This window comes from Myotis nattereri (assembly GCF_964212035.1).
Source record: "Myotis nattereri genome assembly, chromosome: 3".
NCBI lineage: Eukaryota > Metazoa > Chordata > Mammalia > Chiroptera > Vespertilionidae > Myotis > Myotis nattereri.
In genome coordinates this window covers 204,139,133-204,165,530 of record NC_138077.1, presented here as the reverse complement: position 1 = coordinate 204,165,530, position 26,398 = coordinate 204,139,133, and the positions used below count along the sequence as shown (strand labels likewise).

General features: G+C 37.4%; 1 protein-coding gene across 3 annotated transcripts in view; it reads right to left on the bottom strand.

Moving 5' to 3' along the window:
• EIF4G3 (eukaryotic translation initiation factor 4 gamma 3) overlaps positions 1–26,398 on the bottom strand; it is a 284,695-nt gene that overhangs the window by 141,354 nt on the left and 116,943 nt on the right. For all 3 annotated transcript variants that reach the window (XM_081086926.1, XM_081086927.1, XM_081086925.1), the window contains exons 4-6: positions 14,284–14,379; positions 12,760–12,873; positions 9,255–9,287 (exon numbers count right to left, since the gene is read on the bottom strand). In XM_081086926.1, the coding sequence (XP_080943052.1) occupies positions 9,255–9,287; positions 12,760–12,873; positions 14,284–14,379 (243 nt within the window). The remainder of the gene's footprint in view (positions 1–9,254; positions 9,288–12,759; positions 12,874–14,283; positions 14,380–26,398) is intronic.

Genomic DNA, 26,398 nt, shown 5'->3' with positions numbered 1-26,398 from the left:
TTTAATAGCAGTACAGGAAATTAGGATTCCATGGGTGGGCACAGCAGCAAACCACAGGTTATTGAAAAGAATGTGTGAATGAATATGAATGGGCTTTCCCAACATGTCCGCAATACTTCTGAATCCCTTTTCCTCGACACTGGGTGATGAAGAGTCATTAAAAGAATCAAACTCTTCTGGATGGAAGGACAGTACAGACCATTTAGTCTAATCATGTACCTAAACTTTGAATCTCTTATATGACATGCCCTTGGGGTTACGAAACAACAGCTCCATTTCATTGTTAAATGGAGCCTGACACTTCAACAGTCTTTCTTTCTATCAGCTCCAAAGTTTTCTATCATCTACCCTCTAGTTCAATGTCTATACCTAAAATCATATTGATGTCTAATCCTTCTTCTCCATAAGTGACAAACCTCTAAGCTATCTGAGGACTGCCAACTTTCATACTTTCACACCACTGTCCATTTTTTGTTCCAGGCCAATCACCACCCTCTACCCTTTGTCTCTCCAACCAAGATTTTGAATTCCTTGGCAGCTTACTCTTTTCTCTCAATCTGCTTCCTTGCTCAAAGTGTTACTAAATAGAGAACTAAACACAAATATCCAGGTGGGATCTGCAAGGAATGTACCTAACCATCATTTAATAAATATCTGTTGCTGAATGAAAGAGCAATATACCTCTCTTATTCTGGTTAACTATGTTTCCATTAATAAAACTAAGAATCAGAGAAGCTCTTTTATCAACCACATTTTACTACCGATTGGTACTGAATTACGGTAACTTAAAACCCATAAATTTTCACACATAACCTGGCAATGTTATGTTTTTCACTTCTGTATACTCTTACAGTTGTGTTTTGAAGCTCATAAGGAGTCTTGTAAATTCTGTTTCTTTGAAAATGTATTAGAAGATTGTTATGAGGCTAAAATTATGTATGTAGTGTTTAGAATGGTACCTAGTAGCTAGTAAGTGCAATATGAAATTTATAATTTCAACACATCATTTCCGATTGTACAATTTTTTAAATTCGGAATATAGCACACAATGTCAAAATTACATGACCATAAGCAAATGTGACAGGCATGTTATTAATCAAAGCACTGTGATAAAGATGCTGAAAAGGGCTAGGTAGAGAAGAACCATGTAAAACGTAAGAATCTCCAAATTTGATTTTAATTTGTTTTAATTATTTTATCTTTCAATAATCCACTAGCACGCTGGGAGAATGGCAAAAGGTGACAGCCCTCCATTTGAAGTGGTACTTTGGGCAGATCCAAAACAGAGGGTGAATTTAAGGTACTCATGATTGCTGACTTTCATAGAAACACTCTAGAAGCCAAAAAAGCATTACTCTTAAAAATTGTTCTGGTGATATAGGAATTATACCATTAACCAAAGTTTCCTGGTCAATAACAGTGGTAATAAATACTTTTGGAAGATGCTGGTAATTATATCATTTCTCATGACTTGGGTCTCTAAAACTATCAAAAGAAAAAATATCTCTCAAAAACTATATAATAATCATAAATTCTTTAAAAACCACCTATTTATTTTCATCAACTAGAAAAATCCTATTCAATCACAATAGTTCTTCCCATGTAGTAAAAACTGAGTACATATTAATTTGCAAAGCATTAAAAAAAATAAAAAATATGCTTCTGAAATTTCTCTATTTTTGCAGCCTACTTGACAGATAACAGTAAGATTACAATTAAGAGCAGTTTAGGTTAATAGTGTTAAAAAGTCTAAAGTAGCCCTGACCGGTTTGGCTCAGTGCATAGAGCGTCGGCCTGCAGACTGAAGGGTCCCAGGTTCGATTCTGGTCAAGGGCATGTACCTTGGTTGCGGGCACATCCCCAGTGAGGGGTGTGCAGGAGACAGCTGCTTGATGTTTCTCTCTCATCGATGTTTCTAACTCTTCTCTCTCCCTTCCTCTCTGTAAAAAGTCAATAAAATATATATTTTTTAAAAAGTCTAAAGTATTATTGAGAAAAATAATAGTGCTATGATTTTTCTGACAAGTTACAATGGGTCAGGCAGTAAAGTGTTCACATAATGGGATATCACTAAGTATCAATCATATACTCTGCTGACTTATGACTTACAATGAAGACTATTAATGTAAATTCTTTCTGTATTTTCCTGCATGTGGTCAATATCACATAATTTAGGTTTCACTGAAAATTAGGACATAAGCCCCAAAAGCTAAGTTGTGCAACATAGAAGCCACAAGCCATATTTGGTTACTTAAAATTAATGCTTAATTTAAAAATCAGTTCTTTAGCTACATTGCACATTTCAAGTGCACAACAGCCAAATGTGGCTAGTAGCTACCATAGTGAACAGCGCAAATACAGAGCATTTTTATCATCACAGAAAGTTCTTCTAGACAGTGCTGCCTTAGAGGGTTACCTCAAGTGGAGGAAAGAAACCCCTAAGGATTCTGTCAGGAAGAAGGTGTTCTGTCAGATCATAATGTAGAGTCTAGGAAATGAACATCCTCATAGAACACTTCATTTTGTAGGTAAAAATAGCCTGGGAAAAGGGGAAAAGGCAGGCTATCTCACTGCCTGAAGGAAATTGACACTCACCAAGGGCTTATTATGTGCCAACCACTGTGACAGGAAATAGGTACTATTATTATAACACCTCAATATTATCATTTATGAGCCTATTTTATCCATTTCGCAGATAAGAAAGCTGAGGCCCAAGGTTAGTTTGCAGTAAAGCTAAGACAGAATCCCAGTTATGTCAACTCCCTTTATTGTCTCTGCTGCAATCCTACACTTCTTCTGACTAAGAAACCAGATAAAACTGCCTATTGCTGGCTTATATCAAGTTCTGAAAAAAATCTAAAAGTTCTCATCATAAGACTACATAGATGTTTAATCTGATTTCCTAATAATATCCATTAAACTCTGATGTGTGAGGTTGGCCCCAGAGGCAAGCCTTAATCTTCATTTACTTTCCAAATGAAAGAAAACTGCCTAGAGCAGCGGTTCTCAACCTGTGGGTCGCGACCCCTTTGGCGGTCGAATGACCCTTTTACAGGGGTCGCCTAAGACCATCCTGCATATCAGATATTTACGTTACGATTCATAACAATAGCAACATGACAGTTAGGAAGTAGCAACGAAAATAATTTTATGGTTGGGTCACGACATGAGGAACTGTATTTAAAGGGCCAGAAGGTTGAGAACCACTGGCCTAGAGCAATAGAAATATTTCTCTACAAAGAACTAGGACTTCAACTGTAACAGCACAACTTTGAATACAGAAACCTTTACGGGCCATAATAAAAAGGAAAACACACACACACACACACACACACACGCCCCATAAACCAGCTATTTCTTTCTTTTAAAACAAATCTTGTTGCAAAAAGAACCAAACTACAACAGGAAAACATGCATAGTTTCAATGCTTGCCACCAGGTTAACATATTCCTTGAGGCCAAATATGACTAAGTTTTATGAAGCTGCTCATTTGTTTACACAAAATCCAACTGCTTTGAATATGGCATATTACTCAGCATTTATAAAGAGTACAGAAACTAAAATCATATATCAGCATACTGCAAAATGTTTTTGCTCTAGGAACACTTTTAAATACCAATTCCCTGGTTTTTCTCACAGTGCAAAGACCACTAGGCATAGTATATAAAACCAACACTTGATTTCTCTTGTGAAGCCTTAAAGTCAAATAAAGACAGGTATATAAGTAACTTTAAACCACAACTACACAGATTTCAATGACCAAAGGCATGAAATCAATAACACAAACCAGAATCTACATTATACCAAGTGACTTGTTTTTAATTCTGAGTGTACGTTCTGTTCTTTCAGTTTCTAATTACCTTAGGATTTTCAAACATCCAAGTAAAAATAGTTGACATAGTTCTAAAGTCAAGGGTGTTTTGCATATAAAATTACTTAAGATTTCTTTTACCTTTGAAGAAAACTATTATTTTCTTCAAGTTATAAATTATAAAAAAAATTAAAGTAAAATAGAACATACTTATATTAATCTAAAGAATCCCTGCAAAAGCCAAAAACTTAGTACCATGAAGATGTGGCTGAAATAACCCTAAAAAGAACATGGTATTTCTGACTTGAGGAACTCAAAAGGAGCCCTAGTGGCCCACAAATAAAAATCTTTGAAATAAAAGTACAAGAAACACATCCTATAACAGTTTCTTGGTTCTATTAAACTAAAAATGTTTTCTATCCAAAATCTTATCTGTTTCCTTTCAATTCAGGTAACTTTATTTTACAAAGAAGAAAATAAATAGGTTTTGCATTACTAAACAGGATGATGGCAATTCTCTCCAAACAGTTTACCTAAATAACAGTTAAAATTTTTTCTTTGAAATGTTGATAGGACTTATTATGACACATACATAAAAAATTATATATTTACTATTGGACTTTAGAAACAGCGATCATAAGAAATACCATCCAGCACCAATTATTTTGTTTAAAAAATTTTAAAAGATCACAGCATGAAAGGATATGTGATCAGAAAGGTAGCCACTGATAAATAATGTAATAAAGGAGAAATGAGAAATCGTTATCACTAATTCTAACTATTCATGGCTAATTCTAATTCTAACCTTTGACTTAATTCTTTCTGGCCAAAGCAAACAACCATACGTGAAAAAACCATTTGTGACTTCAACTTTAAATATGAAGCACGGTAAACCAAAAATATACCAGCACATAAATGTTTGCCTTTTAAAAAGGTATTCTCTGCATACCACTCAATGTTTGTTTTTCACTGTATTGTTTTCATTACGTAACTTCCCACATCCTGTTTTGTATTATGAACCCCTCCTCTGGGAATCTCTTAGGATTTAGGTCTCTAGATCTGAGGAGAAGATCCTCTTAAATATAGACTTCAGCATGTGATTCTCAAATGGTAAATAGTATCTCACCCCCATAGAGGGTTATTTGGAAATGTGTGAAGGTGTGTTTTGTTTTGTTTTTAATTGTCCCTGGGGGAATTTCTACTGGCATTTAAGAGTCCAAAGGTTGCTAAATAAACTGTAATTACAGAGCAGTTTTTCATAAATGGTAATCCCACCGAAAATGCCCATACCTATTCCATAGTGAAAGAAACCAAACTGGCCCCTACCTACACTCATGGATAAAGAACAGCAAGCCTTCCCTAACAATTAACTCAATGCCATACCATGACACTGGTTCAGCTACCTCTGCTCAGCATGGGCACTTCAAGCCCATGACCCTCCCCCTCCTCTATTTCTCTAAGGTAACTATTGATGCTGCCTGAGCCAATCCTATATATTAAAGAGCTAATATGCTAATTAGACCAAAGAGCAGAACTACCGGTTTGGACGACCTTCCAGATGAAGCTGGGGCTGCAAGGACTGAGGCAGCTGGGGCTGCAAGGGCCGAGCCCCCTGCACGAATTCTGTGCATCAGGCCTCTAGTGTTATGTATTTCCTTTTCACTGTTGAGAAGGAAATACACCACAGTAAAAAAGCAGCCAGCTATCTGAAGTTTATATCCAAAAGCAATGCTCTGGATATCTCCTGTATCTCAAGAACCTATGTTTAAGAGCTAATGTTGGAAAGTAATTCTTTTTCTTGCTAAATATTAAGTATATACACATGTACAGTGCTATTTATTAGTTGAAACATGCTATAACTTCACAAGCATCATCCTACAGCTAAATGAAAGAGCAATCTGCCACTATTTTTTGAGTTATAAAATAACTCATCCTTTTTTCACAAAGATTCCTTAAAGTTTTCTTCAGCTGTTGGAAATAAGGGAAGACAAATTGTATCACAAGCCTTTAGGCTTAGAAGAAAGTTTAAAAAACAGATTTTCCCAAAGCTGACTATTCATAAAGGCTTAATACAACATCACTATTTGAGGACCACTGCTATTGAACACAGATTATACAAATACCTAACCTTGTATCAAGGAGCTCAAAAATCATTTTTTCAAATCAGTAGTTTCTTTTTACTCTACTTCTTGAGCAGATCTGCCCCAGGTTTCTCTGTCAAGAGTATCTGGCTTGACCCCTGACTACATTTTAAGCCTTGCCTCTATAACCCTTGACTAAATTTTAAAAAACTGTGACCAACTTTTTACCTAAGGGATTATCTTTTCTATTAATTAGTAGTCATTTTGCCCCCTAGATTCTTAGTATTTGCCAAATACTCTGCTAATTATCTTATTTGCATTATCTCATTTACTTTTCACATCAATCTTGATATGGTATTGATACTGTCCCCATTTTAGAGATAAGAAAACTAAAGCTAAAACAGTAAATAACTTACCCAATACACACTTAATAAGAAAGAGTCAAATGAGGTCTAACTAATGCTAAAGTCCAAGCTCTTAAAGCATTATAATAATACTAGAGACCCGGTGCACAAAAATTTGTGCACTCGGGGGGAGGGGGGGCCCCTCGGCCCAGCCTGTGCCCTCTCGCAGTCTGGGACCCCTCGGGAGATAATGACCTGCTGGCTTAGGCCTGCTCCCGGGTGGCAGAGGGCAGGCCCAATCCCTAGGTGCAGCCCCTGGTCGGGCTCAGAGCAGGGCTGATTGTGGAGCTGGGGCGCCGCCCCGTCATGCACAGAGCAGGGCGGATTGGGAGGTTTCAATACCACCCTCAGTCACGCTCAGGGTAGGGCCCATTGGGGGGTTAGGGCACCGTCCCCTGTCACACTCAAGGCAGGGTCAATGGGGAGGTTGCGGCGCCACCCCGTCACGCACAGAGCAGGGCCAATCAGGGGGTTGGGGCTCCGTACCCTGTCATGCACAGAGCAGGGCCGATCAGGGGGTTGATGAGCTCGCCCCTGTCACTCACAGAGTAGGGCCGATAGGGGAGTTGGGGCACCGCCCCCTGTCACACTCAGGACAGGGCCGATGGGGAGGTTATGGCTCTACCCTATCACACACAGAGCAGGGCCGGTGTGTGTGTGTGTGGGGGGGGGGGGGCGGTGTTGGGGCGCCGCACCCTGTCACACACAGAGCAGGGCTGATCAGGGGGTTGGGGTGCCTTCCCCTGTCACGAACAGAGGAGGGCGGATAGGGAGGTTGTGGCCCCGCCCCCTGTCACACACAGAGCCGCAGGGCGATCAGGGGGTTTGGGCGCTGCCCCCTGTCACACTGATCCCGGTGCCGGGAGGCCTCTCGGCTCCGCTGATCCCGGTGCTGGGAGGCATATTACCCTTTTACTATATAGGATAGAGGCCTGGTGCATGGGTGGGGCTGGCTGGTTTGCCCTGAAGGGTGTCCTGGATCAGGGTGGGGGTCCCCACTGGGGTGCCTGGACAGCCTGGGTGAGGGGATGATGGCTGTTTGCAGCTGGTCACACACCCTTCAGGGTGGGGGTCCCCACTGGGGTACCTGGCCAGTCTGGGAGAGGGGCTGAGGGCTGTTTTCAGGCCGACTGAAGCTCACAACTGCTCCTTTTTTTCTTTATTCTGGGCCAGCTTTAGCTCTGGCTCCAGCTCTGAGGCCTCTGCTGCTGAAAGCAGGTATCTGGTTTGTTTGTGTTCTATAATCAAAACAATGTATAACTCCAGCTCTGAGATCCCGGCCGGCTGAAAGCAAGTTTCTGGGGTTTTGTTTAGCTTCTATACTTGTTACAATGTTTCTTAAACTGCAAGCTCAGAGGCCGGCAGCGGCAGGCGGGGAACGTTGTAGTCCTCCGTCACTGAAACAAGCAAGCCTCATGTTCGCTTCCAGCTGCCTGGCTGCCGGCCGCCATCTTGGCTGGCAGTTAATTTTCATATCGCCCTGATTAGCCAATGGGAAGGGTAGCGGTCGTACGCTAATTACCATGTTTCTCTTTTATTAGATAGGATGATCTTTCTTTTTAAAAAAAAAGATTTTTTTATTATTTTTAGAGAGGAAAGGAGAGGGAAAGATAAACATTGATGTGAGAGCAAAACACTTATCAGCTGCCTCTTGCGTGTGCCCTTATCTGGGATCAAGCCCGCAACCCTGGCATGTGCCTTAACTAGGAATTGAACTGGCAACCTTTCAGTGCATGGGAAAATGCCCCACCAACTAAGCCACACCAGCCAGAGCAACAATACTCTCTCTTGATATTAGAATATACCCCGAGTTTTATTTCTTTATCAAATCTAGAGAATGGCCCTCCAATTCATACAACCATCTCTGAGTTCTCCTGCAAAGTATCTTTAACACCTTAGAATGTGCTTGGCTTTAAATTCTCTAAATTGGAAAGACTGTATTTTGAGAAGTAGTGACTTATATTAAATTCACTGTTAGACAATGAAAGACCTCAACAATATCCCTTTACTCAAGTAAAATGAATTCTCAGTTATGATACCACAGCTAAATACTGGTAAATTGCTCTCATTTTATCAAACTATACTATCTTACATAACAACATTAAAAATAGCTACCAGTTACTGACTGCTTACTTTGTGTCAGGTACTTTTGATGACTTAAGTATATTATCTCTAATGTAGAGGGGATTTATCCCCATTTTCCATATGAGGAAACTGAAGCTTAGAACCCGATCCATCAGACTCCAAAGCCTAGGCTCCTTTTATTTACTACAGCAGAAGAAAATGTTTCAGAACACTCCATAAAAAGCAGGTTGGGCGAGGGGTGGGGAGAACACCAAGCAAGTCTTATTCTTTCTCTCAAATCACACCCTGTAGTATATTACTGCTAAATAAAGTAGCATTGGCATATGCATTTTGAAATTTTAATTTATACGAGTACTTCATTTAAAAGAACCAATAGGCTAAAAATATTAAAATTAAATATTCACGTATCTATTTTCAATATATCCTAAGAATAAAGATATATTAATATTAATTTGTTATTAGGCCTAGGTTAGTAACTGAGGTTAAGTGCTTTTAGAAATATTAATGCTATTTTATACACATCAATACAAGTTACATCAGAATGTTAACAGAAAACCCTTAGAATGGTGCCTGTTCCATTCAGTTAAATTTAAACTTAATCCACAAAACCTATGAGGGTTTAGTATATCTAAAATTTTTCAAAGTTCTCTAAATTCAGAGCAACTATTTTTTGCCATAAACAGAAGCAAATGGGTTTGTAAACAAAATATTGTGAAATAAGGACAAAAAGAGCCTAAATACATCAGACTAAAGCTACTCTTGAAGAGAGTAGTTTGGGTGGTTCCATGGAATGGCAGCATTCTAAGAGTCAGCAGCTACTAAAGCCCCCACCTATTTGTTAAGGATGATAGTCAAGGGGCAAGGGTACAGTACCTGATGATGGGCAGGTCGAGGCCCCGCTGCAAACTGAGAAAAGGAGGGAAAACAAACACAAAAGGAAAGGCACAAAGAGTCAGAAACACAACAAAAACCAAAATGTCACACAATATGCCAAAAGAAAAAAACCCACAAGAAAAAAAGAACACAAACAGTCAAAGCTTTGCTGCAGGACAGTGACAGACAGGTACTAAGATTCAACAGGTTGACACCACTACTAGAAATACTTTGCCATCTATCAGCTGGGAGAGAAACAGCTAAGCTGTTAGGCACAGGTAGGGCTGCTTCTCTGATAGGAATTTATTTTTTAAACTTGAAATTAAAAATAATTGAAATACTAAGCAGTTATGTTAAGACAAATATATGAGAAGTCAAGTGTGCTTATGCAACTGACATAGCTGGAGGGAATAAGAAATGCTTTTACATTATAAGAAATAGCCAGGGGGTAATTATACTGTCCAATAAGAAATAAAGAATGTAATAGGACTGATGTCAAATTTACTCAAGTTAAATGGGATATCTCACACATGAAATGGAAGCTTTACTATCATTCTTTATTTTGTGGGAGTTAAAGAATAACATTTTATTTATATATTATATTAAATATATATTTATAACTTATAAATATATATTTAAATATACAAGCAATTATATGTTTAAGTGCAATTAACTAGTAAAGTTTAATACCAGGCATATTAAAGCACATAGCTAGTGAAGAACATCGCTCTCCAATAGGATTAATTAAAGTTGTACTATTATAAGCTCAAGAAGAAAAAGGAGTAAAAAGTCAAATCTCTCACTATTTATACACAACAGCACAACACTGTACATATGTACCCACTGCTATCTGATACTGAGAATAAATGCAAAAGAAAACAGAACTTCTCAGCCAACTCCGAATACTTAAAAGCAGATAATACGTGCTTCAACTCTTACTATTCCTAGCTTAAAATGGAAGAAAAAGCTTAGCTACCCATAAAAATTTAAATACTAAATCTCTATGATAAAATAATTCTTCATCAGCGCAAAACTGGGCTTCTAATGTGATTTTTACTAAAAAGGACAGAAAAATATTCAGGTACATACTGTCATGTACTGACTAATAATATATTAACTATTAAGATGTTAAGCACCCTCTTTAATAGTGAAAAGAAAATACTTAGAAAGCAGTTTTCAATGCAAAACATACAGGATTTTTATTTAATGCATTTAAGGAGCTAAAATATATTTCTTCAGTTGTTTTATTTCCTATAGAGCCTTCCTCTCTCAGCTCATCATTACAGATGAATTGGACTGAAGATTAAGAAACATTCCTTCATACCCAGAATTTAGTTATCTGCAACAGTATTTGCAAGAGATTTGGAATTATTACCCCAACTGTCATTATTTCATATAAAAATATTCAAAAAATTCTAGAAGTACATGCCACAATGTAGGAGACAGCTGAAGATAGTTCTATCAAGAATTCACCATAGAAGCTAAAATGTCACCTATTGTTCAGATAATGACAAGTGCCTTAACACATTCTGAAGTTATTCAGCATAACTCGATGAGTTCTCTATGCCCTATATGATTAGAGTGAGTTAGGTCATCCATTATATTTACAAACCATAGTTTTTTTGAATGATGATAATGGCAGCTATAGCTCTTGCAGAACATTTTCTCTTCAAAGAAACTGAGGTCTATAATTTGTTTTCCAATGATGAAAAGAAAACAGATCATACCTCTACTATGAACATAAAGTTTCAAGAATAGACAATACCACCCATGTGGTATGAAAGTAGGGGATGGAAGTGAGATGTTTCTTAATGACACTTTTGAAGAAAACAGGAGAGAAGGACCCTGTTAAATGATTGACCTGAGTTCAGCAGTACCTGTCTTATCACTGTTCCACAGAAAGGTCCCCCCATTTCTAAGACTCTAAAATGAAAGTTGCAACTTTATATAATTCAAATGTTCTGGTCAAAGAGAACTTTCTATGAACAAGAGGAGTACCTTATTAAATTATTCATATATTTTTTTTAAAACCACACGTTAGTGGGAAAGTACCCTAGTCTATTTTGCACTAGTCACCATTGGCTATTGAGTTTTTCATTTGAAATGACAATAGTCTTAATCCTATGGGTAACTGTAAGCAACAGAACAAACTGTAGTCGCTGCTGGCTCATATTAAAAATAGAAACTTTGGTTTCTTTTTTTAAAGAGGGGTCTTTAAGATGGTGAGGACTGTAGATATTAAGAAAAGCAGCCTTCTGTGAACCTGAATCCATTGTTAATGCCAACCACCCACCCACCCACTCACTCACTCACTCTTCTGTGCACAGTTGGTAACTGGGCATAGCCAACATAACACTGATGTAACTTTGGCACAAAATGTCAAAATAACCAAAGTAACAGGTTACTGCAAAAGCCAAACTGTCCGCCTCTCCTAATTAAGCATTCAATAGCTTCACTATTTTGGAGGCTATTTAAAAGTGAACTACTGTTTAAAGAGTTCCAGTACAACCAGAAAATGGAACAGATAAGTAGCTTATCCATATTGTTTTACTTTTAAACAAGCTATTCAACAATATGAATTTAACTAAGATACTAAGAAGTATCAAATAGAAATACAGGCACAAAGGTAACCTGAAGGAGGGAGGAGGGGGGGCCTTGAAGCCAGTTGGATTGCAAAGGCAGCTGTCCAGGGAAGAACAGAAAAGCCTAAACCGTGCAATTGCCAATGGCCCATTAATGCAGAAATAGAATGGAGTAAGCTTTAGCTGCTTTGCAAAGCCACAGGAAGGGTCCCTTCTTTAGTGCAACAGCTTACCTCTCCTCACCAGTTGGGACAGTTGTGGGATGGATGAGACTAGACTATGGCAACTTGGGATGTAAAAAGAAAATGCAATCCTACCAAATTTCATATCCCAAACTTCACCCTCCCAGCAACCAACACAAATGAAATAAAGAAAACTGGACCCAAAACAACAAGCAAGAGTAGTCTGGGGTCTGCTAGTCTTGCACTTGTTTTGGGGTATATGTAATGGGATGTTATGGGTGTGGTTTTAGTAATGTAGGTGGTAATGGTCACTAGCAGAGCGGATGGCAAAAACTGCATAGAGGATAGTATTTGAAGAGTTTATGACCACAGAAAAATGGCTGACAACTACAGACAATTTCCCCCTTGATATTTGATTATAAAATGGAAAGAGGGAAAAAGAAGCCTTAAAATTTGTCTTTTAAAATAAAATTTATATGAAAGGGATATCCCTCTTCAAGTTTAAAATAAAGAAATATCTAAACTTCAAATTATTCCTGTCTAATTCCCAATAGAGAAGACCCACCCAATTTGTTATTCTTTTCCCCACTATGCCTGGCAGAAACTGCCATGCTGGGTTAGACTTTCGAGAGGAAGCAATCAATGTTTTTCTGTAATCAGCCAATAAATGGATGTGGTCAAAAATAATGAGTGCCAGAGGCACCACTGCCTGCAAGAAGTACAGTTTGTTATATTGCTTACAATGCAGTATTTTATCCAGCCTCTTCCAGCCAAGGACCTGTAAACGGGAGTCTGTTCCAAAACCTTCCTCCTCTTCCAGTTGTCTGTGCAATGTATTGGCACTGTTCTGCTGGGCTGTCAAAAAAACTGGTTTAGAGATGCAGCTCTTCAGTCAGGTTTTGCGCCAGTTCTAACCATGTAAATTTAAATCTTTTTCCCCCAATATCACAAAAGGGGGTTAGAAGTAAAGAGGGCCATGGAATTCTTTGCAATAAGAGCTTACCATACGTTCCATGTTTAATGATTAGAACCCAGGTCTATCTAAATTAATTTGGTGAGATCTCAGGCCCACTCCAAACAGTCAAGTGTCCACATTCCCAAAGCACTTTCAGAACAAAACTTGCATCAGACATCTTGTTGACCATTTCAGCAAATAAATAAACAAACAAATAAATAAATAAATAAATAAAAAGAAGACAAGCAAACAGGCAACTAGGACCAAAGTCCCACCTCTTTAGAATGGTTCCTCCACCCCCTGGGGAGAACCAGGATCTAAGAATGGGTATTGGAGAAGAGGGCAATAGGGAAAAGGAAGATAGGAAGAGGGTAAGAAAGAGATTACATTTTGGTCAGTCTATGCTCCCCTAGTTCTTTGAGCAATTCTTTCATACATTTCAGCAATTCTTTCATACATTTCAGCATTAAATGCATGCATAAACTAAAAGAATAGAAGCTAATGCAATGAAATATTCCTGTACTACAAGCAAAAAAGCAGGGGTGGGGAACAAAAGAGGATCCCTATATCGGGAGAAAAACACAGAGCAGAGGTATAAGTAGGGATGTGAGATACAAAGTGAGATGTTACAAAAGCACCTTCTGGCAAAAGCTAATCATGCAGGGCAGGAAACGACGTTCTAAGGAATGGACAGCTGAAACTACTGTATTCTCTTGGGAAGCAAAGGATGAACCCTGAGAAAATCCACAATCTTTGCAAAACATTGCAATCCATGTAAAGGATGAGCAAGGAGGATTACAGCATTTACATTTGTACAATATATTTACCATTTTAAAAAAATGAATACACCATTGGTGATGTCATGCATATGTCCGCACTGTCAAATGGTTTGAACTGATCTAGTAACACCAATTCAGAAATCCTTCCAAAACAACTGGAATTTGAGTCTAATTAATGAAATTTACTTTACTTTTAAAATATGCTTTACTCTTCTCCTGAATTTTGAATAGTGCAGCTAACAAATTAAAAACAGAAACTTGAGTGCAACTAGAATTTTTTAAAAAATCATGCCACTGAAAAAAGATAAGAAGTTTCATTCCTTCTTTTTCTTAATAAATTTAAATTATTCACATAGCAAAGAATCTGAAAAATGTAATGCTAACCAATATAATAAAAATAACAACAATAATAAATTTTCTTAGGGAAAAATTTCCCAAAGTAAGTAAAAATATTAGCCAAAGGAACCCAACCTACTGCAAACACAAACTTAGGTGGAGAATATTTTCTACATCAAGCTTCTGCTTACTTACCGGAGAACGGGTTTGAGGTTGCGAATTCATTGTCTGAGGGGCTTGAGGGTATACCAACGTGGTAGGACCTGCATTCTGTCCAGAGGGATAAGGGGTCTGTCAAAAAATGGCAAGAATAATATCATATTTTGAATAAATATGGCAAATTCAGTGTTAAAAATATTTATAGGAATATTTATTAATGTGGTTTACAAATTTACTTTTTAAACTTATCTTTATCATAATGTCCAGAAATCCAGAACCAATGCAGCATTTTTTAGGGATTATCTTAAGCCTCCTGATATGTAGGTGCAATTATTTGATACCATGAGTATAAATAGCACTCACTCTCAATTTATCTCTTTCTGAAATGGACAGCCCATCCACAAACAAAATAAAACATGATTGAGGGAACTTGTTACTTCTGTGGTGAGCTTTCCAAAGTACCTATAAGCAAAAGTAGCCATTGAGGAAGACATCCTAGAGCCAAATTAGCAGTTCACTCAGTTGACCTCTATAGTATTGCTATTCTCTTCCACCGTAACCCTTTTATCTAACCCCATAAAAACTACCATCATTAAGAACTTTAGACAAAAGCCTGAAATAAGTGGTAATATAATACATACTAACCACAAGTTTTCTGAAAATAAGAACATAAGTTTTTCATTATGAATCCATGTTAAATGCTACAGACTAAAATACTATGCACCAGTGATTTCAGGAAAAAAAATACTTATAACATGTTTAAAATGAAATGCTAGCTGTAGCAATGGTTACAGAATCACAGGACTTGGATTCAAATCATAAAAAGTGCCCTTTACTACTGTTGTTAGCTTGACTTTGTCTTTCCCGTGAATGTAAGAAGGAATACCTACCTTACAAGGCATTGCTAAGACTAAATAAAGTCAATTACTGCAAAACCACCTTTAGTTAAGACAGGTCCAGTTTTACAAATGAGAAAATCCAGAATCAGAAATTTTAAGTATCTTACCCAAGGTAACTAAGTAAATTATGTCTAGAAGTATTCTAACTTTGCTTTAAAAAAATTTACCCACAGCTTTAAATATGGAAGAACTTTAACACTAGAAAGACTGAAATTTAGTATATACCTATATTGCCCAAAAGCAGTCAAAATGACTGCATTGTGAAAGAATAGTATCGGAGCACTCTTCACTTATGTTCCTTAGCTTTTCCAATAACTCACTTCTATTCGACATTTCTTTCATGAATTTAGGGCACAAAAGAAATAAAATAAACAACTTATTAGAACAAGTATCACTGCATAAAGATTCGAATAACAAGTACTAGTTTAGCTTATTGAGCAACTGCAACTTACCAAGTATCGACAATTTATCATGTACTTGTATGTTATCATGTGACGGTAATCGAAAAAAAATGAAAACTGTTATTTCAATACAGAGCCGAACTGGTCATATAAGAAATTTACTCAATTCAATAATAAGAGTCATAATTCCCCCCCCCCAAGCAGTCAAAATGACTGCTTTTGGGCAATATAGGTATAACACATATATATATACCAGAAATGAAGGAGGGGGAGGTAACTACAATTATTAATAAACGCATTTATATGTTGTACAAAAAGTCACAAAATTCTAAGACATTGTGTCCTTATATACATAATTGTTTTTCTAATTGAAATTAAAAAGCAGTCAAAATGACTTCCTTGGGCAATCTAGTGTTAATAAATTACTACCTAAAAAAAAAAAAAAAACAACCCACCATCAGCAACTAACTTTTGGTTTTTGTTAACAATGCAATGAGAGTTCAGCTGGGATTACCAACTTACAGCAAATGTTTGAAAAGATTCCTTATAACTTCCAAATGAAAACAAGATTAATAAAAAAAAAAATAGTTCTGCTCTGACAGTGTGAACAGTGGTTAGAGTGCTGGCTGGAGTGCTTGGGCTGCAGGTTTGATCCCCGGCCCAGTTGGGGCTTGTGCAGGAGGTAAACAATTGATGTGTCTCTCTCACATCAACGTCTATCTTTCTGTCTCTCTCCCTTTCACTTTCTAAATCTCAATGGAAAAAATACCCTAAGGTAAGGAGTAACAACAAAAAAAGTTTCATATTGGACACAATATTTTGCAATCTTTCAACACAGAAACCTTATAAGCATTTCTATAACTGACATTTAAGTTTCCTTTTTCATTCTAGTCCTACCAAATCTGGTCATAAATTGAAAATCATGGCAGCAAGTATCAGAATCTATCAAACAGGTAATAACTGGATCAACTATGATCCAAAAATTATTCCAAGGTTTCTTATCAAAGATTATTTTTAGCACTGTTTTAGACACTAAGTTTATGTAGCACAGTGGTTCTCAACCTTCCTAATGCCTCGACCCTTTAATACAGTTCCTCACGTTGTGGTGACCCCCAACCATAAAATTATTTTCGTTGCCACTTCATAACTGTAATTTTGCTACTGTTATGAATGGTAATGTAATTATATATGTGTTTTCCGATGGTCTTAGGCAATCCCTGTGAAAGGGTCGTTCGACCCCCAAAGGGTCGTGACCCACAGTATGAGAAACGCTAATGTAGAACATTCAAACTCTGGAAAATAGGAAGTCTGACTACTTCAACTTGAAAAAGAGTGGTGAAGAGACATCATCTATGAATGCATTCAAACTGCAAAAGTATTTCACCCAACTCTATTACAAAATTTGGATATAGTTGCAAAATACAGCATTAATTTCATTCTTTATTAAAGAAAGTCATCAAATATTTTAAAAAGTCATATTCTCAGTGGTGACGCTCTTTGGTCTTAGGAAATCTTGATATTTTATTTTCAACATTTAGTTGGTGCTACATTGAAGCATAAATTTCTGCCTGTCAAGATATTGAACCTGCATTGAGAGGTAACAGTTATAAAAACATGGGAAAATGTTACCTCCTTCTATACTTCAAAAAGTTAGGGGAGACGTCGCCCTCTCATAAAAGATGCTGAAATAATCGTATTTTACCTTATTCAAAATTTCCACTCACATAAGGCAATACCCTTACAACTAATTGAAAAAGCAGTATGTGAATTAGGATTCAGGCATAAGTTCTTTCATTTAGTAATAACACTATTCCTGGTCACACATAAAGCTAGTAGACTACAGTACTGCTTTCAAAATGATTATTAAAAAACAAAAAATTTATTTCCATCACTTGGAATTATTTTCAACTGACAAAAAATCATCAAGTACTTCTTCCAATTTAAATTGTATGTATGCCAACAGATGATTCATACTCTGCATACAAGCAGTTTCATTAAAATGCAAAGCATAATATCTGATGACACCCACATATGGAAGTGACTCCTTTTTTTATAATACTCTAGTGGCCTGGTACACGGATCTGTGCACATTGAAAGGAAATTAATTAGAAGAAATATTTTAATATTGCTATTCATCCTTTCTCTATAATAGAAGTGTCAGAGATGAAATAAATTAGTAAAATGTATATGAAAATAATATATAAATTGATTAATAAATAGACAATAACAACACATGATATAAAAACAACAAAAACAACCAAATTCACAATTGACAATGACAGATCGAAACACACCTGTGTGACTGGCACCAGCGGGAGCTTTATATGTATTGCACATGCAAGTGTTAACATTTATTTTTAAATTGCCAGTGCGTGTCATATGTACTGGCCGGTAGGTTGGTCAGGCAGTCAGACAGACAGATGGTTGGTCACTTAGCCTTTATAGATATAGATGTGATTGTGTCATTAGCAATGTAAGATTTAAAAGGGGCACTGATAAAGAATTTTGCCAATAGTTCACTCAGCTTTCTCTCGGAGCATTTTTCCATTGGGGCTGATTTTAGGAACTTCTTAGGAATGATGTGATTTGTACTGTTGGTGCAAGCAGTGCACCTGTGAAAGAGGCTTCTATGCTTTTTATCTCTACTCTGCATTTAATGACATGATTAACCAAATTTAGTGAATTAAGTTATTCTGGAATAACTTGCTTAATATAGTAGTATGTTTTGTTGAAAAATATTGTAAAAACTTGAATGGGAACATCCTATAAACATGTTTCATCACATCAAATGCATAGAGAACTATGGATAGATCAAGGGAGTATCATTTCAGTACTTGTTAAACATTTTGTTTGCACTTCCCCTTTTTGGATACCTTCTAAGTTACCACATTTACTTCTCCAAGGACATATGTATGAATATTTTATATTAACACTGCAATCCTGTTCACTGTCTAACTTTAAAAGAGTAATAGAGACTTGCATTCTCATTTTCATTATTACTTTTATGTTTCAATGAACACTCTCAACTCACTGATCGCTTTTTATTAACTGGGTAGATAAAAACACAATAATAACAAAAACAATGAGCAAATGATGTTTACTGACAGACTGTTAACAAAATGCCAGTGAAGACGAGCCAGTCAAAACAGACCTTGTGTTACATGCATAACCTTTACGTTCATAATAACTAAATAAAAAAGAGTGATTTGAACAATTAAAGATAGAAATCCAAGGGTGAATTTCATGACAAGAACAATGTAGTACCTTGTGTACAGATGTGATGGTTTTCAAATCATGGACATGTGAAAAAAATTTACAAGGATTTTCAATTTTCATAATATAATACAATGAACTTAAACCAACAAAAATAATTATAACAGAAACATTTATATTGCTCTTACTGTGTTTCAGCACTATTCTAAGTATTTCACATACAACTCAGAGGTGAAGGTTATTTCTCCTGTTTTAAGAATCTTCCTTCACCTTAAATAAATACTATCATAAAGACTAAGTTCAATGCCGAAACCGGTTTGGCTCAGTGGATAGAGCATCGGCCTGTGGACTGAAGGGTCCCGGGTTCGATTCCAGTCAAGGGCATGTACCTGGGTTGCGGGCACATCCCCAGTGGGAGATGTGCAGGAGGCAGCTGATCGATGTTTCTCTCTCATCGATGTTTCTAACTCTCTATCTCTCTCCCTTCCTCTCTGTGAAAAATTAATAAAATATATTAAAAAAAAAAGACTAAGTTCAATACTAGGCATGTACAACATACACACACAAATCTAATTGAAATAAATTGCCACAATCTTTCAAAGAGGTATTAGGTAATACTTACCAGATTTTAAATAAGCTTATCCCTTTGACTCCACAATTCCATTTCAAGGAATTTACCCTAAAGATATACTCATAATGGGGTGGGTAGGGGGAAACAAAACAGGAAACATTCTAAATTTCCATTTATAAGGGAGAGGTGAAAGTATGCTATATTTAATCAATGTGAGAATATGGTATAATCTTAAAAAGAATGAGGTCAGTCTACAGACACTATATCTTGTAGAACAGTGGTTCTCAACCTTCCTAATGCCGCAACCCTTTAATACAGTTCCTCATGTTGTGGTGACCCCCAATGTCATTGCTACAAATTGAACATAATGAAAGCATAGTGATTAATCACAAAAACAATATGTCATTATATATGTGTTTTCCGATGGTCTTCGGCGACCCCTGTGAAAGGGTCGTCGCAACCCACAGGTTGAGAACGTTGTTGTATAATGAGGTCAGTCACTATCATGGAAAGATATCTGTAACATTGAATGACACAGCAAATCACAGAACTATCTATATATATAAAAGTCTAAGCGAGGGAACGATGGAAAAACCTATCACTATGACATGCACTGGCCACCAGGCGGCAGATGCTCAACACCTCAGCTGCCCCCTGGTGGTCAGTGTGCTCCCACAGTGGGAGTGCTGCTCAGCTGACAGACCCATCCCAGCGGCCCACCAGCCTGGCGGCAGCCACTCACTCCCTCAGTAGTCCTGCAGGTCCAATCGCTGGAGAATGGGCCAGGCACCAACAGACCAGCGCCACCTGCACAATCCTGACAGTGCTGCTGGCCTCCTGGAAGTTGGCCTTGGGCACCACGGCCGCTTCCCTTCCCTAGACACTCCACAAGGAATAAACAATATAGAAGCAGCCGCCAGGTGGCTCCCGACAACCAGCGTGAATGTCACCTGGATGGATCTGGATCCTGGGCTGGCAAGGGCACCCCACTGCCCACCCGGAGGGCCGATTGCATCCCATCTCCCCCCCTCAGGGCCCCACCCATGCATGAATTCATGCACCCAGACTCTAGTTAATTATAAAATCACCCTAGTTGTAAAATTTTTTGGTATATGCATACAGTATACTCATAAACATAAAGATAAAATGTCTTAGAAAGGTGTATGGCAAATTTAATGCTGGCTACTTCAGAGAAATGGGAGTTGAAAGGGGAGAGTATAGAACACAACTTGTAGGTCTTATTTTGTATACTTCTGAATTGTGTATTTTTTCCCTTTTCATGGACCTAAAAACTGATTATTTTGTAATAAAAATATAGTGAAGATAACATGTCTTTCAGCTTTCCTTTCAAATGATATAAAAAGGCAAAGCAAACAAGAAAATATAGGAGGAGGTCTGTATTTTACAAAGCCCTAAATATTTTTGAAACAAATGAAATGTCATCTCATAAATCACAATGAAAATTAAATCAACAGTATTTGTTGAACTTTAACACAAAGAAGACACCATGTGCTGTGTTCTAGATGCACAAATGAAGCTGAAGATATATGGTTGCTGGTTTTTTTAACCTTCAAGAAGTTCACAATGTGAGGCTTCCAGGCAAGATGGAGGCATAGGCAAATGCAGTTGGGTACCTGTATCCTCCCACAACCACATCAAAAATAAAAATAAACTGCCCTACCCGGTTTGGCTCAGTGGATAGAGAGTCGACCTGCAGACTAAAGGGTCCCAGGTTCGATTCCGGTCAAGGGCACATGCCCGGGTTGTGGGCTCGATCCCCAGGACCGTCATGTAGGAGGCAGCCAATCGATGATTCTCATCATTGATGTTTCTATCTCTCTCCCTCTTCCTTCTTCTCTGAAATGAATAAAAATATATTTAACATAAATAAAACTAAAAATAACTGCCTAAAATCTAGTTGAACAGAGTCCTAAAACTAAGGATAAAAAGAAGTCACATCGCCGAAACCGGTTTGGCTCAGTGGATGGAGCGTCGGCCTGCGGACTGAAGGGTCCCGGGTTCGATTCCGGTCAAGGGCATGTACCTGGGTTGCGGGCACATCCCCAGTGGGGGAGGGGGGGTGCAGGAGGCAGCTGATCGATGTTTCTCTCTCATCGATGTTTCTAACTCTCTCTCTCCCTTCCTCTCTGTACAAAATCAATAAAATATATTTAAAAAAAAAAAAGAAGTCGCATCAAGACTGGAAGGAAGGGTAGAGACAAGGGTGGTTCCACACCCATGTGTGTCAAATAAAAATCAGGGCAGAACCACTGTTCTTTTTCTGAGCTCTTCCCCTACAGAGTGGCAGTCAGGTGCCATATCTGAGCCTCCATCAACCTGGCAATCACTGTTCACCTGCCCTGGTAATTCCCTGAGACCTAGCTCCACCTAAGCTATTTCCAGTGGCTTGCCCATAAAAAATGGCCCAGCTTGGTTCACGTTTCAGACTGTCCTAAAATTTCTCAAACAAGCAATATCTGGCCTCAGCATGTCTGGTACCTCTAAGTGGCCCCATGCCCAGCTCACAGCAGCTGGCCTTGTCTTGCAGCCTGGCCTCTCTTGGGCAACTCCAAATCCAGCACAAGTAGCAGCCATCCGTAGATCACTTTGTAGCTCATGCCAGGTGGTCCCAGGCAGAACACAGTGGTGGCTGACCTTGGCCTGTGCCTCCTGGGAGGCCCTAGAGCCAGCGCACCCAGTGGACAGCTTCAGACCACAATGAAGTACCGTCCAACCACCTCCACAAGTGACACACGCAAGGGGCGGACTCAGCGGGCACCACAGCCCTGCTGAAGTCAGTCCTGCTCAAAGGGGTGGGCCGCTGCATAGCTGAGCCTCCATCGTAAGGGACAATTGGCCAAGTCCCCAAATACTGGAAGGTGTGCCTATTTTTTCAAATGTTAAATTATCAACAGAAGGTTACAAGGCATACAAAGAGACCATTTGAAGGCCCATTTAAAGGAACAAAATAAATCTCTAGAAATCAACCTCAAAGATACAGAAATTGTAAACAAAAATAAATAAATGAAAGAAAAACACAATCACTATTTTAAAATTTCACTAGAGGTGTTTAATAGCAGACTTTAATGGGCAAAAGAAAGAATCAGTGACCTTGGAGAGACAACTTCTTAATTATCAAGTCTGAGAAGCAAAAGGGAAAAAAAAATTAAGGGAAAAGAAGTGAATAGAGCCTAAGAAACATAAGGTATAATGCATTAGGGAAGAAGAGAGAGAAAATGGGACAGAGAGCTTATTTGAAAAAATAATGACTAAAATTATCCAAGGACATCCAAACACAAGGAGCTCAATGAACTCCAAGTGAGAAACATTACAAACTTTTCAAAGAAAAAACAACAATTGTCAAAATGAGAATTTTATATTTCACAAAATATTCTTCAAAAATGAGGGAGAAATTTCCAGATAAATAAAATCTCAGGGAGTTCCTGACCACAAGACTTGCCCTACAATAAATGTTAAAGGGAGTCCTTAAAGTGGAAATAAAAGGACACTAGACAGCAACTGAAGCCATATGAAGTTCTCCAGTAAAGGTAAATACATAAGCATATATAAAAACCTGTGTTATTTTAATTTGGGCTTATAACTCACTTTTATTATTTTATTACAATTTAACAGACAAAACATAAAAATAACTTAAATCTATGTTGGTGGATACACAGTATATAAAGATAAAATGTGACACCAATAACAAAGTGGGTGGAGGCAAAGCTAAAAAGAAGTAGAATATTTGTAAGCAATTGAAGTGAACTTGTTATCAGTTTAAAATGGAGTGTTATAACTTTAGGACGTTATACATAATCCCACAGTAACCACCAAAAAAATCTCTAGAATATTTACAAAAGGAAATGAGAAAGGAATCAAAACATGTCACTACAAAAAATCAACTCAACACAAAGGAAGGCAGTAAGAGAGAAGACATATTTTTTTTTTAAGGAGCGCTATTTATACAAAAAATAAATAACAAAAGACAATATTGTGTCCTTCCCGATCACTAATTACCTTCAATATAAATGGATTAAACTCTTCAGTCAAAAGATAGGTTGGCATGATGGATTTTTTAAAAATAGGATCCATGCATGGCCGGTATGGCTGTGGTTGAGCATCAACCCATGAACCAAGAGATCAGGGCACATGGTTAGGGTTGTGGGCTCTAGCCTCAGTGGGGGGCTTGCAGGAGGCAGCTGATTGATGATGTTTCTCTCTCTCTGATGTTCCTATCTATCCCTCTCCCTTCCTCTCTCTAAAAATCAATAAAAACATACATTTTTTTAAAAGGATCCAATGATATGCTCTCTACAAAAGATTCACTTTAGACCTAGGACAGTGATGGCGAACCTGTGCCACGCCTGTTAGAGGTGACACGCGAACTCATTTTGGGTGGCACAAATCGACAGAGACAAAAAATTGCATAATTCAAATATCTGTCTCTCGCAACGGCCAGAGTTGGGCATCACTGGAGTAATATTATTACTCACGTTACTCATGATCAATAATGCAATTCTAAAACCGAATGTAAACATGTACATCGGTGTTGCGTAGCAAAGATATATAGTGAAAACATCCAAGATACGTTGTTCCAATATTGACATTAATATAAAAAGGTTAAGAATTGCACTATAAAAAGATTAATCTTTACTCATGACATTTTATTTTTACTCGAGTGACAAAATATCCAATTCTGGAAACGGCCTTGTTACTGTCAACATGTGCCTCGGGTAAGCTTCCCGTGCGTTCGGGTGCATTCGGCAAACGGCCGCACTTGATCGCCATGTTCGTTAGGAGACAGGAGTGGGAGGGTCAGAAGAAAAAGATACACAGTGCAACAGTGCTCGACGAGACATTCTGCGTGTCAGATAATTGATTACAGCACTATATATTTGTTGGTTATACATACTATATTTGAATTCTTTTGCACCAGGAGTCAGCAAAAAGCAAGATTGAATGAAAAAAGAAGTGGAAGTAGCAGTAGCCGAGCCTTTCAAGACATATAGACCGAGATGTACGGGACTGTCACAGAAACAACAGATCATTGTCCATACTGTGTAATGAAACGGTAGTAAGCAGAACGTGGAATGTAAAGAGACATTTTGAAACTAATCATTGTCAGCTCTTGAAAAAAAGTATCTATAAAAGGAAGGAATACATTTCTAGGCAGCTACACCTCTATAAAAGTCAATCAAATTCCATCATTAAATTTGTAAGATGCTCTACAAATTTAACATCAGCAAGTTACTGTATTGGTCACTCCATAGCTCAGCATGGAAAAGCCCTCAGTGACGGAGAATTTATTAAGGAAACATTTCTAAGATGTGCACCAGCTCTATTTCACGATATGAAAAATAAAGATGATATTACTAAAAGAATTTCTGAGTTACCACTCAGTAGAAATACTATCAAAGACAGAATAATAGATCTTAACAAAAACGTACCACATCAATTAAAAAAAGACTTAAATAGTTGTAAATATTTTTCGATTTCTCTTGATGAAACTACTGATGTCACATCAAATGCTCGGTTGGCCATTATTGCTAGATATTCTGATGGTCTCACTATGAGAGAAGAGTTGATAAAGTTAGAATCAGTGCCGATAAGTACACCAGGAAACGAAATATGTAAGGTTGTTATAAAAACATTCAGTGACCTAAACATTGATATCTTTAAAACTGTGTCAGTCATGACAGATGGGGCACCAAATATGGTGGGAAAAAATGTGGGATTCCTGAAATTGTTTATGGAAGCTATTAGACATCCACTTGTACCTTTTCATTGCATTATCCATCAGGAGGTGTTCTGTGCCAAATCGGGATTCTCAGAATTGAATGATTTAATGTCAGCTGTAACAAAAATTGTGAATTTTATAGCTTCTCGACCCCTTCACAAGTGAGAATTTTCTGCACTTTTACAGGAAGTTGATTCAACCTACAGTGGACTACTGATGTTCAATAATCTGAGATGGCTGAGTCGAGGTAAAGTACTTGAGCGATTTGTGGGGTGCTTTGAAGAAATTACAGTATTTATTGAGAATAAGGATCTGGCAAACTTTCCTCAGATCAATGATCATGAGTGGGTCAGCAATTTGATGTTTTTCACAGATCTCTCTGTTCATATGAATGAACTGAACTTAAAATTACAAGGTTTCGGCAAAAATATTGACGTTATGTTTAGGTATATCAAATCTTTTGACAGTAAACTTAAAATTTTCAAGCGAGATATTGAAACTAAAACTTGTAAGTATTTTCCTCGGATAAAAAAGTATTTCAAGAAGGCCACTACAACGAGTGTAATGGAGTCCATACTTATGTACCAGAATATAGTAAACTCGTTATTTGAACAGTTCAGCGAAAGATTCGACCAATTTAGAAGTCTAGAAACAGACCATTAAAATAATTAAGTATCCAGATGTAGTTGTTTACAGTACTTTGGAATTAAAGGATTTCCAATGGATGCAAATTGATGATTTAGAGATGCAACTTGCAGCATTTGGACTCATGTGTTTGTCGACTTAAGGTCGAAACTTGAAAATCTGGAATGAAATCGTTTAAATAATGAAGAAGAGTGCAACTACGAACAAGAAATTTTGAGTGCTTGGAGCAGAGTACCTGACACTTTTAGCGACATAAAAAATCTAGCGATGGCTTTGCTAACAATTTGTCATCAACATATTTTTGTGAGACTTTGTTCTCAGCATTAAATAATATTAAAACGAACAAAAGAAACCGGCTAACAGATGAAGTTAGTGGCGCTTGCTTGGCCTTGAAGTGCACCAAGTACGAACCTGCAATCGAAGAATTAGCAGACAAACTTCAGCACCAAAAAAGTCACTAATTTCTAGTTTTCGTACCATTTGATTATCATTGTTTTTATCATTATTTTTTCCTAAATGTACATTGTTTTTCTGTTTTTGTTCATTTTACACATATTTTTGGTTGATTTTTGTTAAATGGCATTTAAATATATAAAATAAATATCAAAAATATAAATCTTTTTTTTACTATGGTTGCAAATATCAAAAAAAAAAATTATGAATATTTCTATATGTGACACAGCAC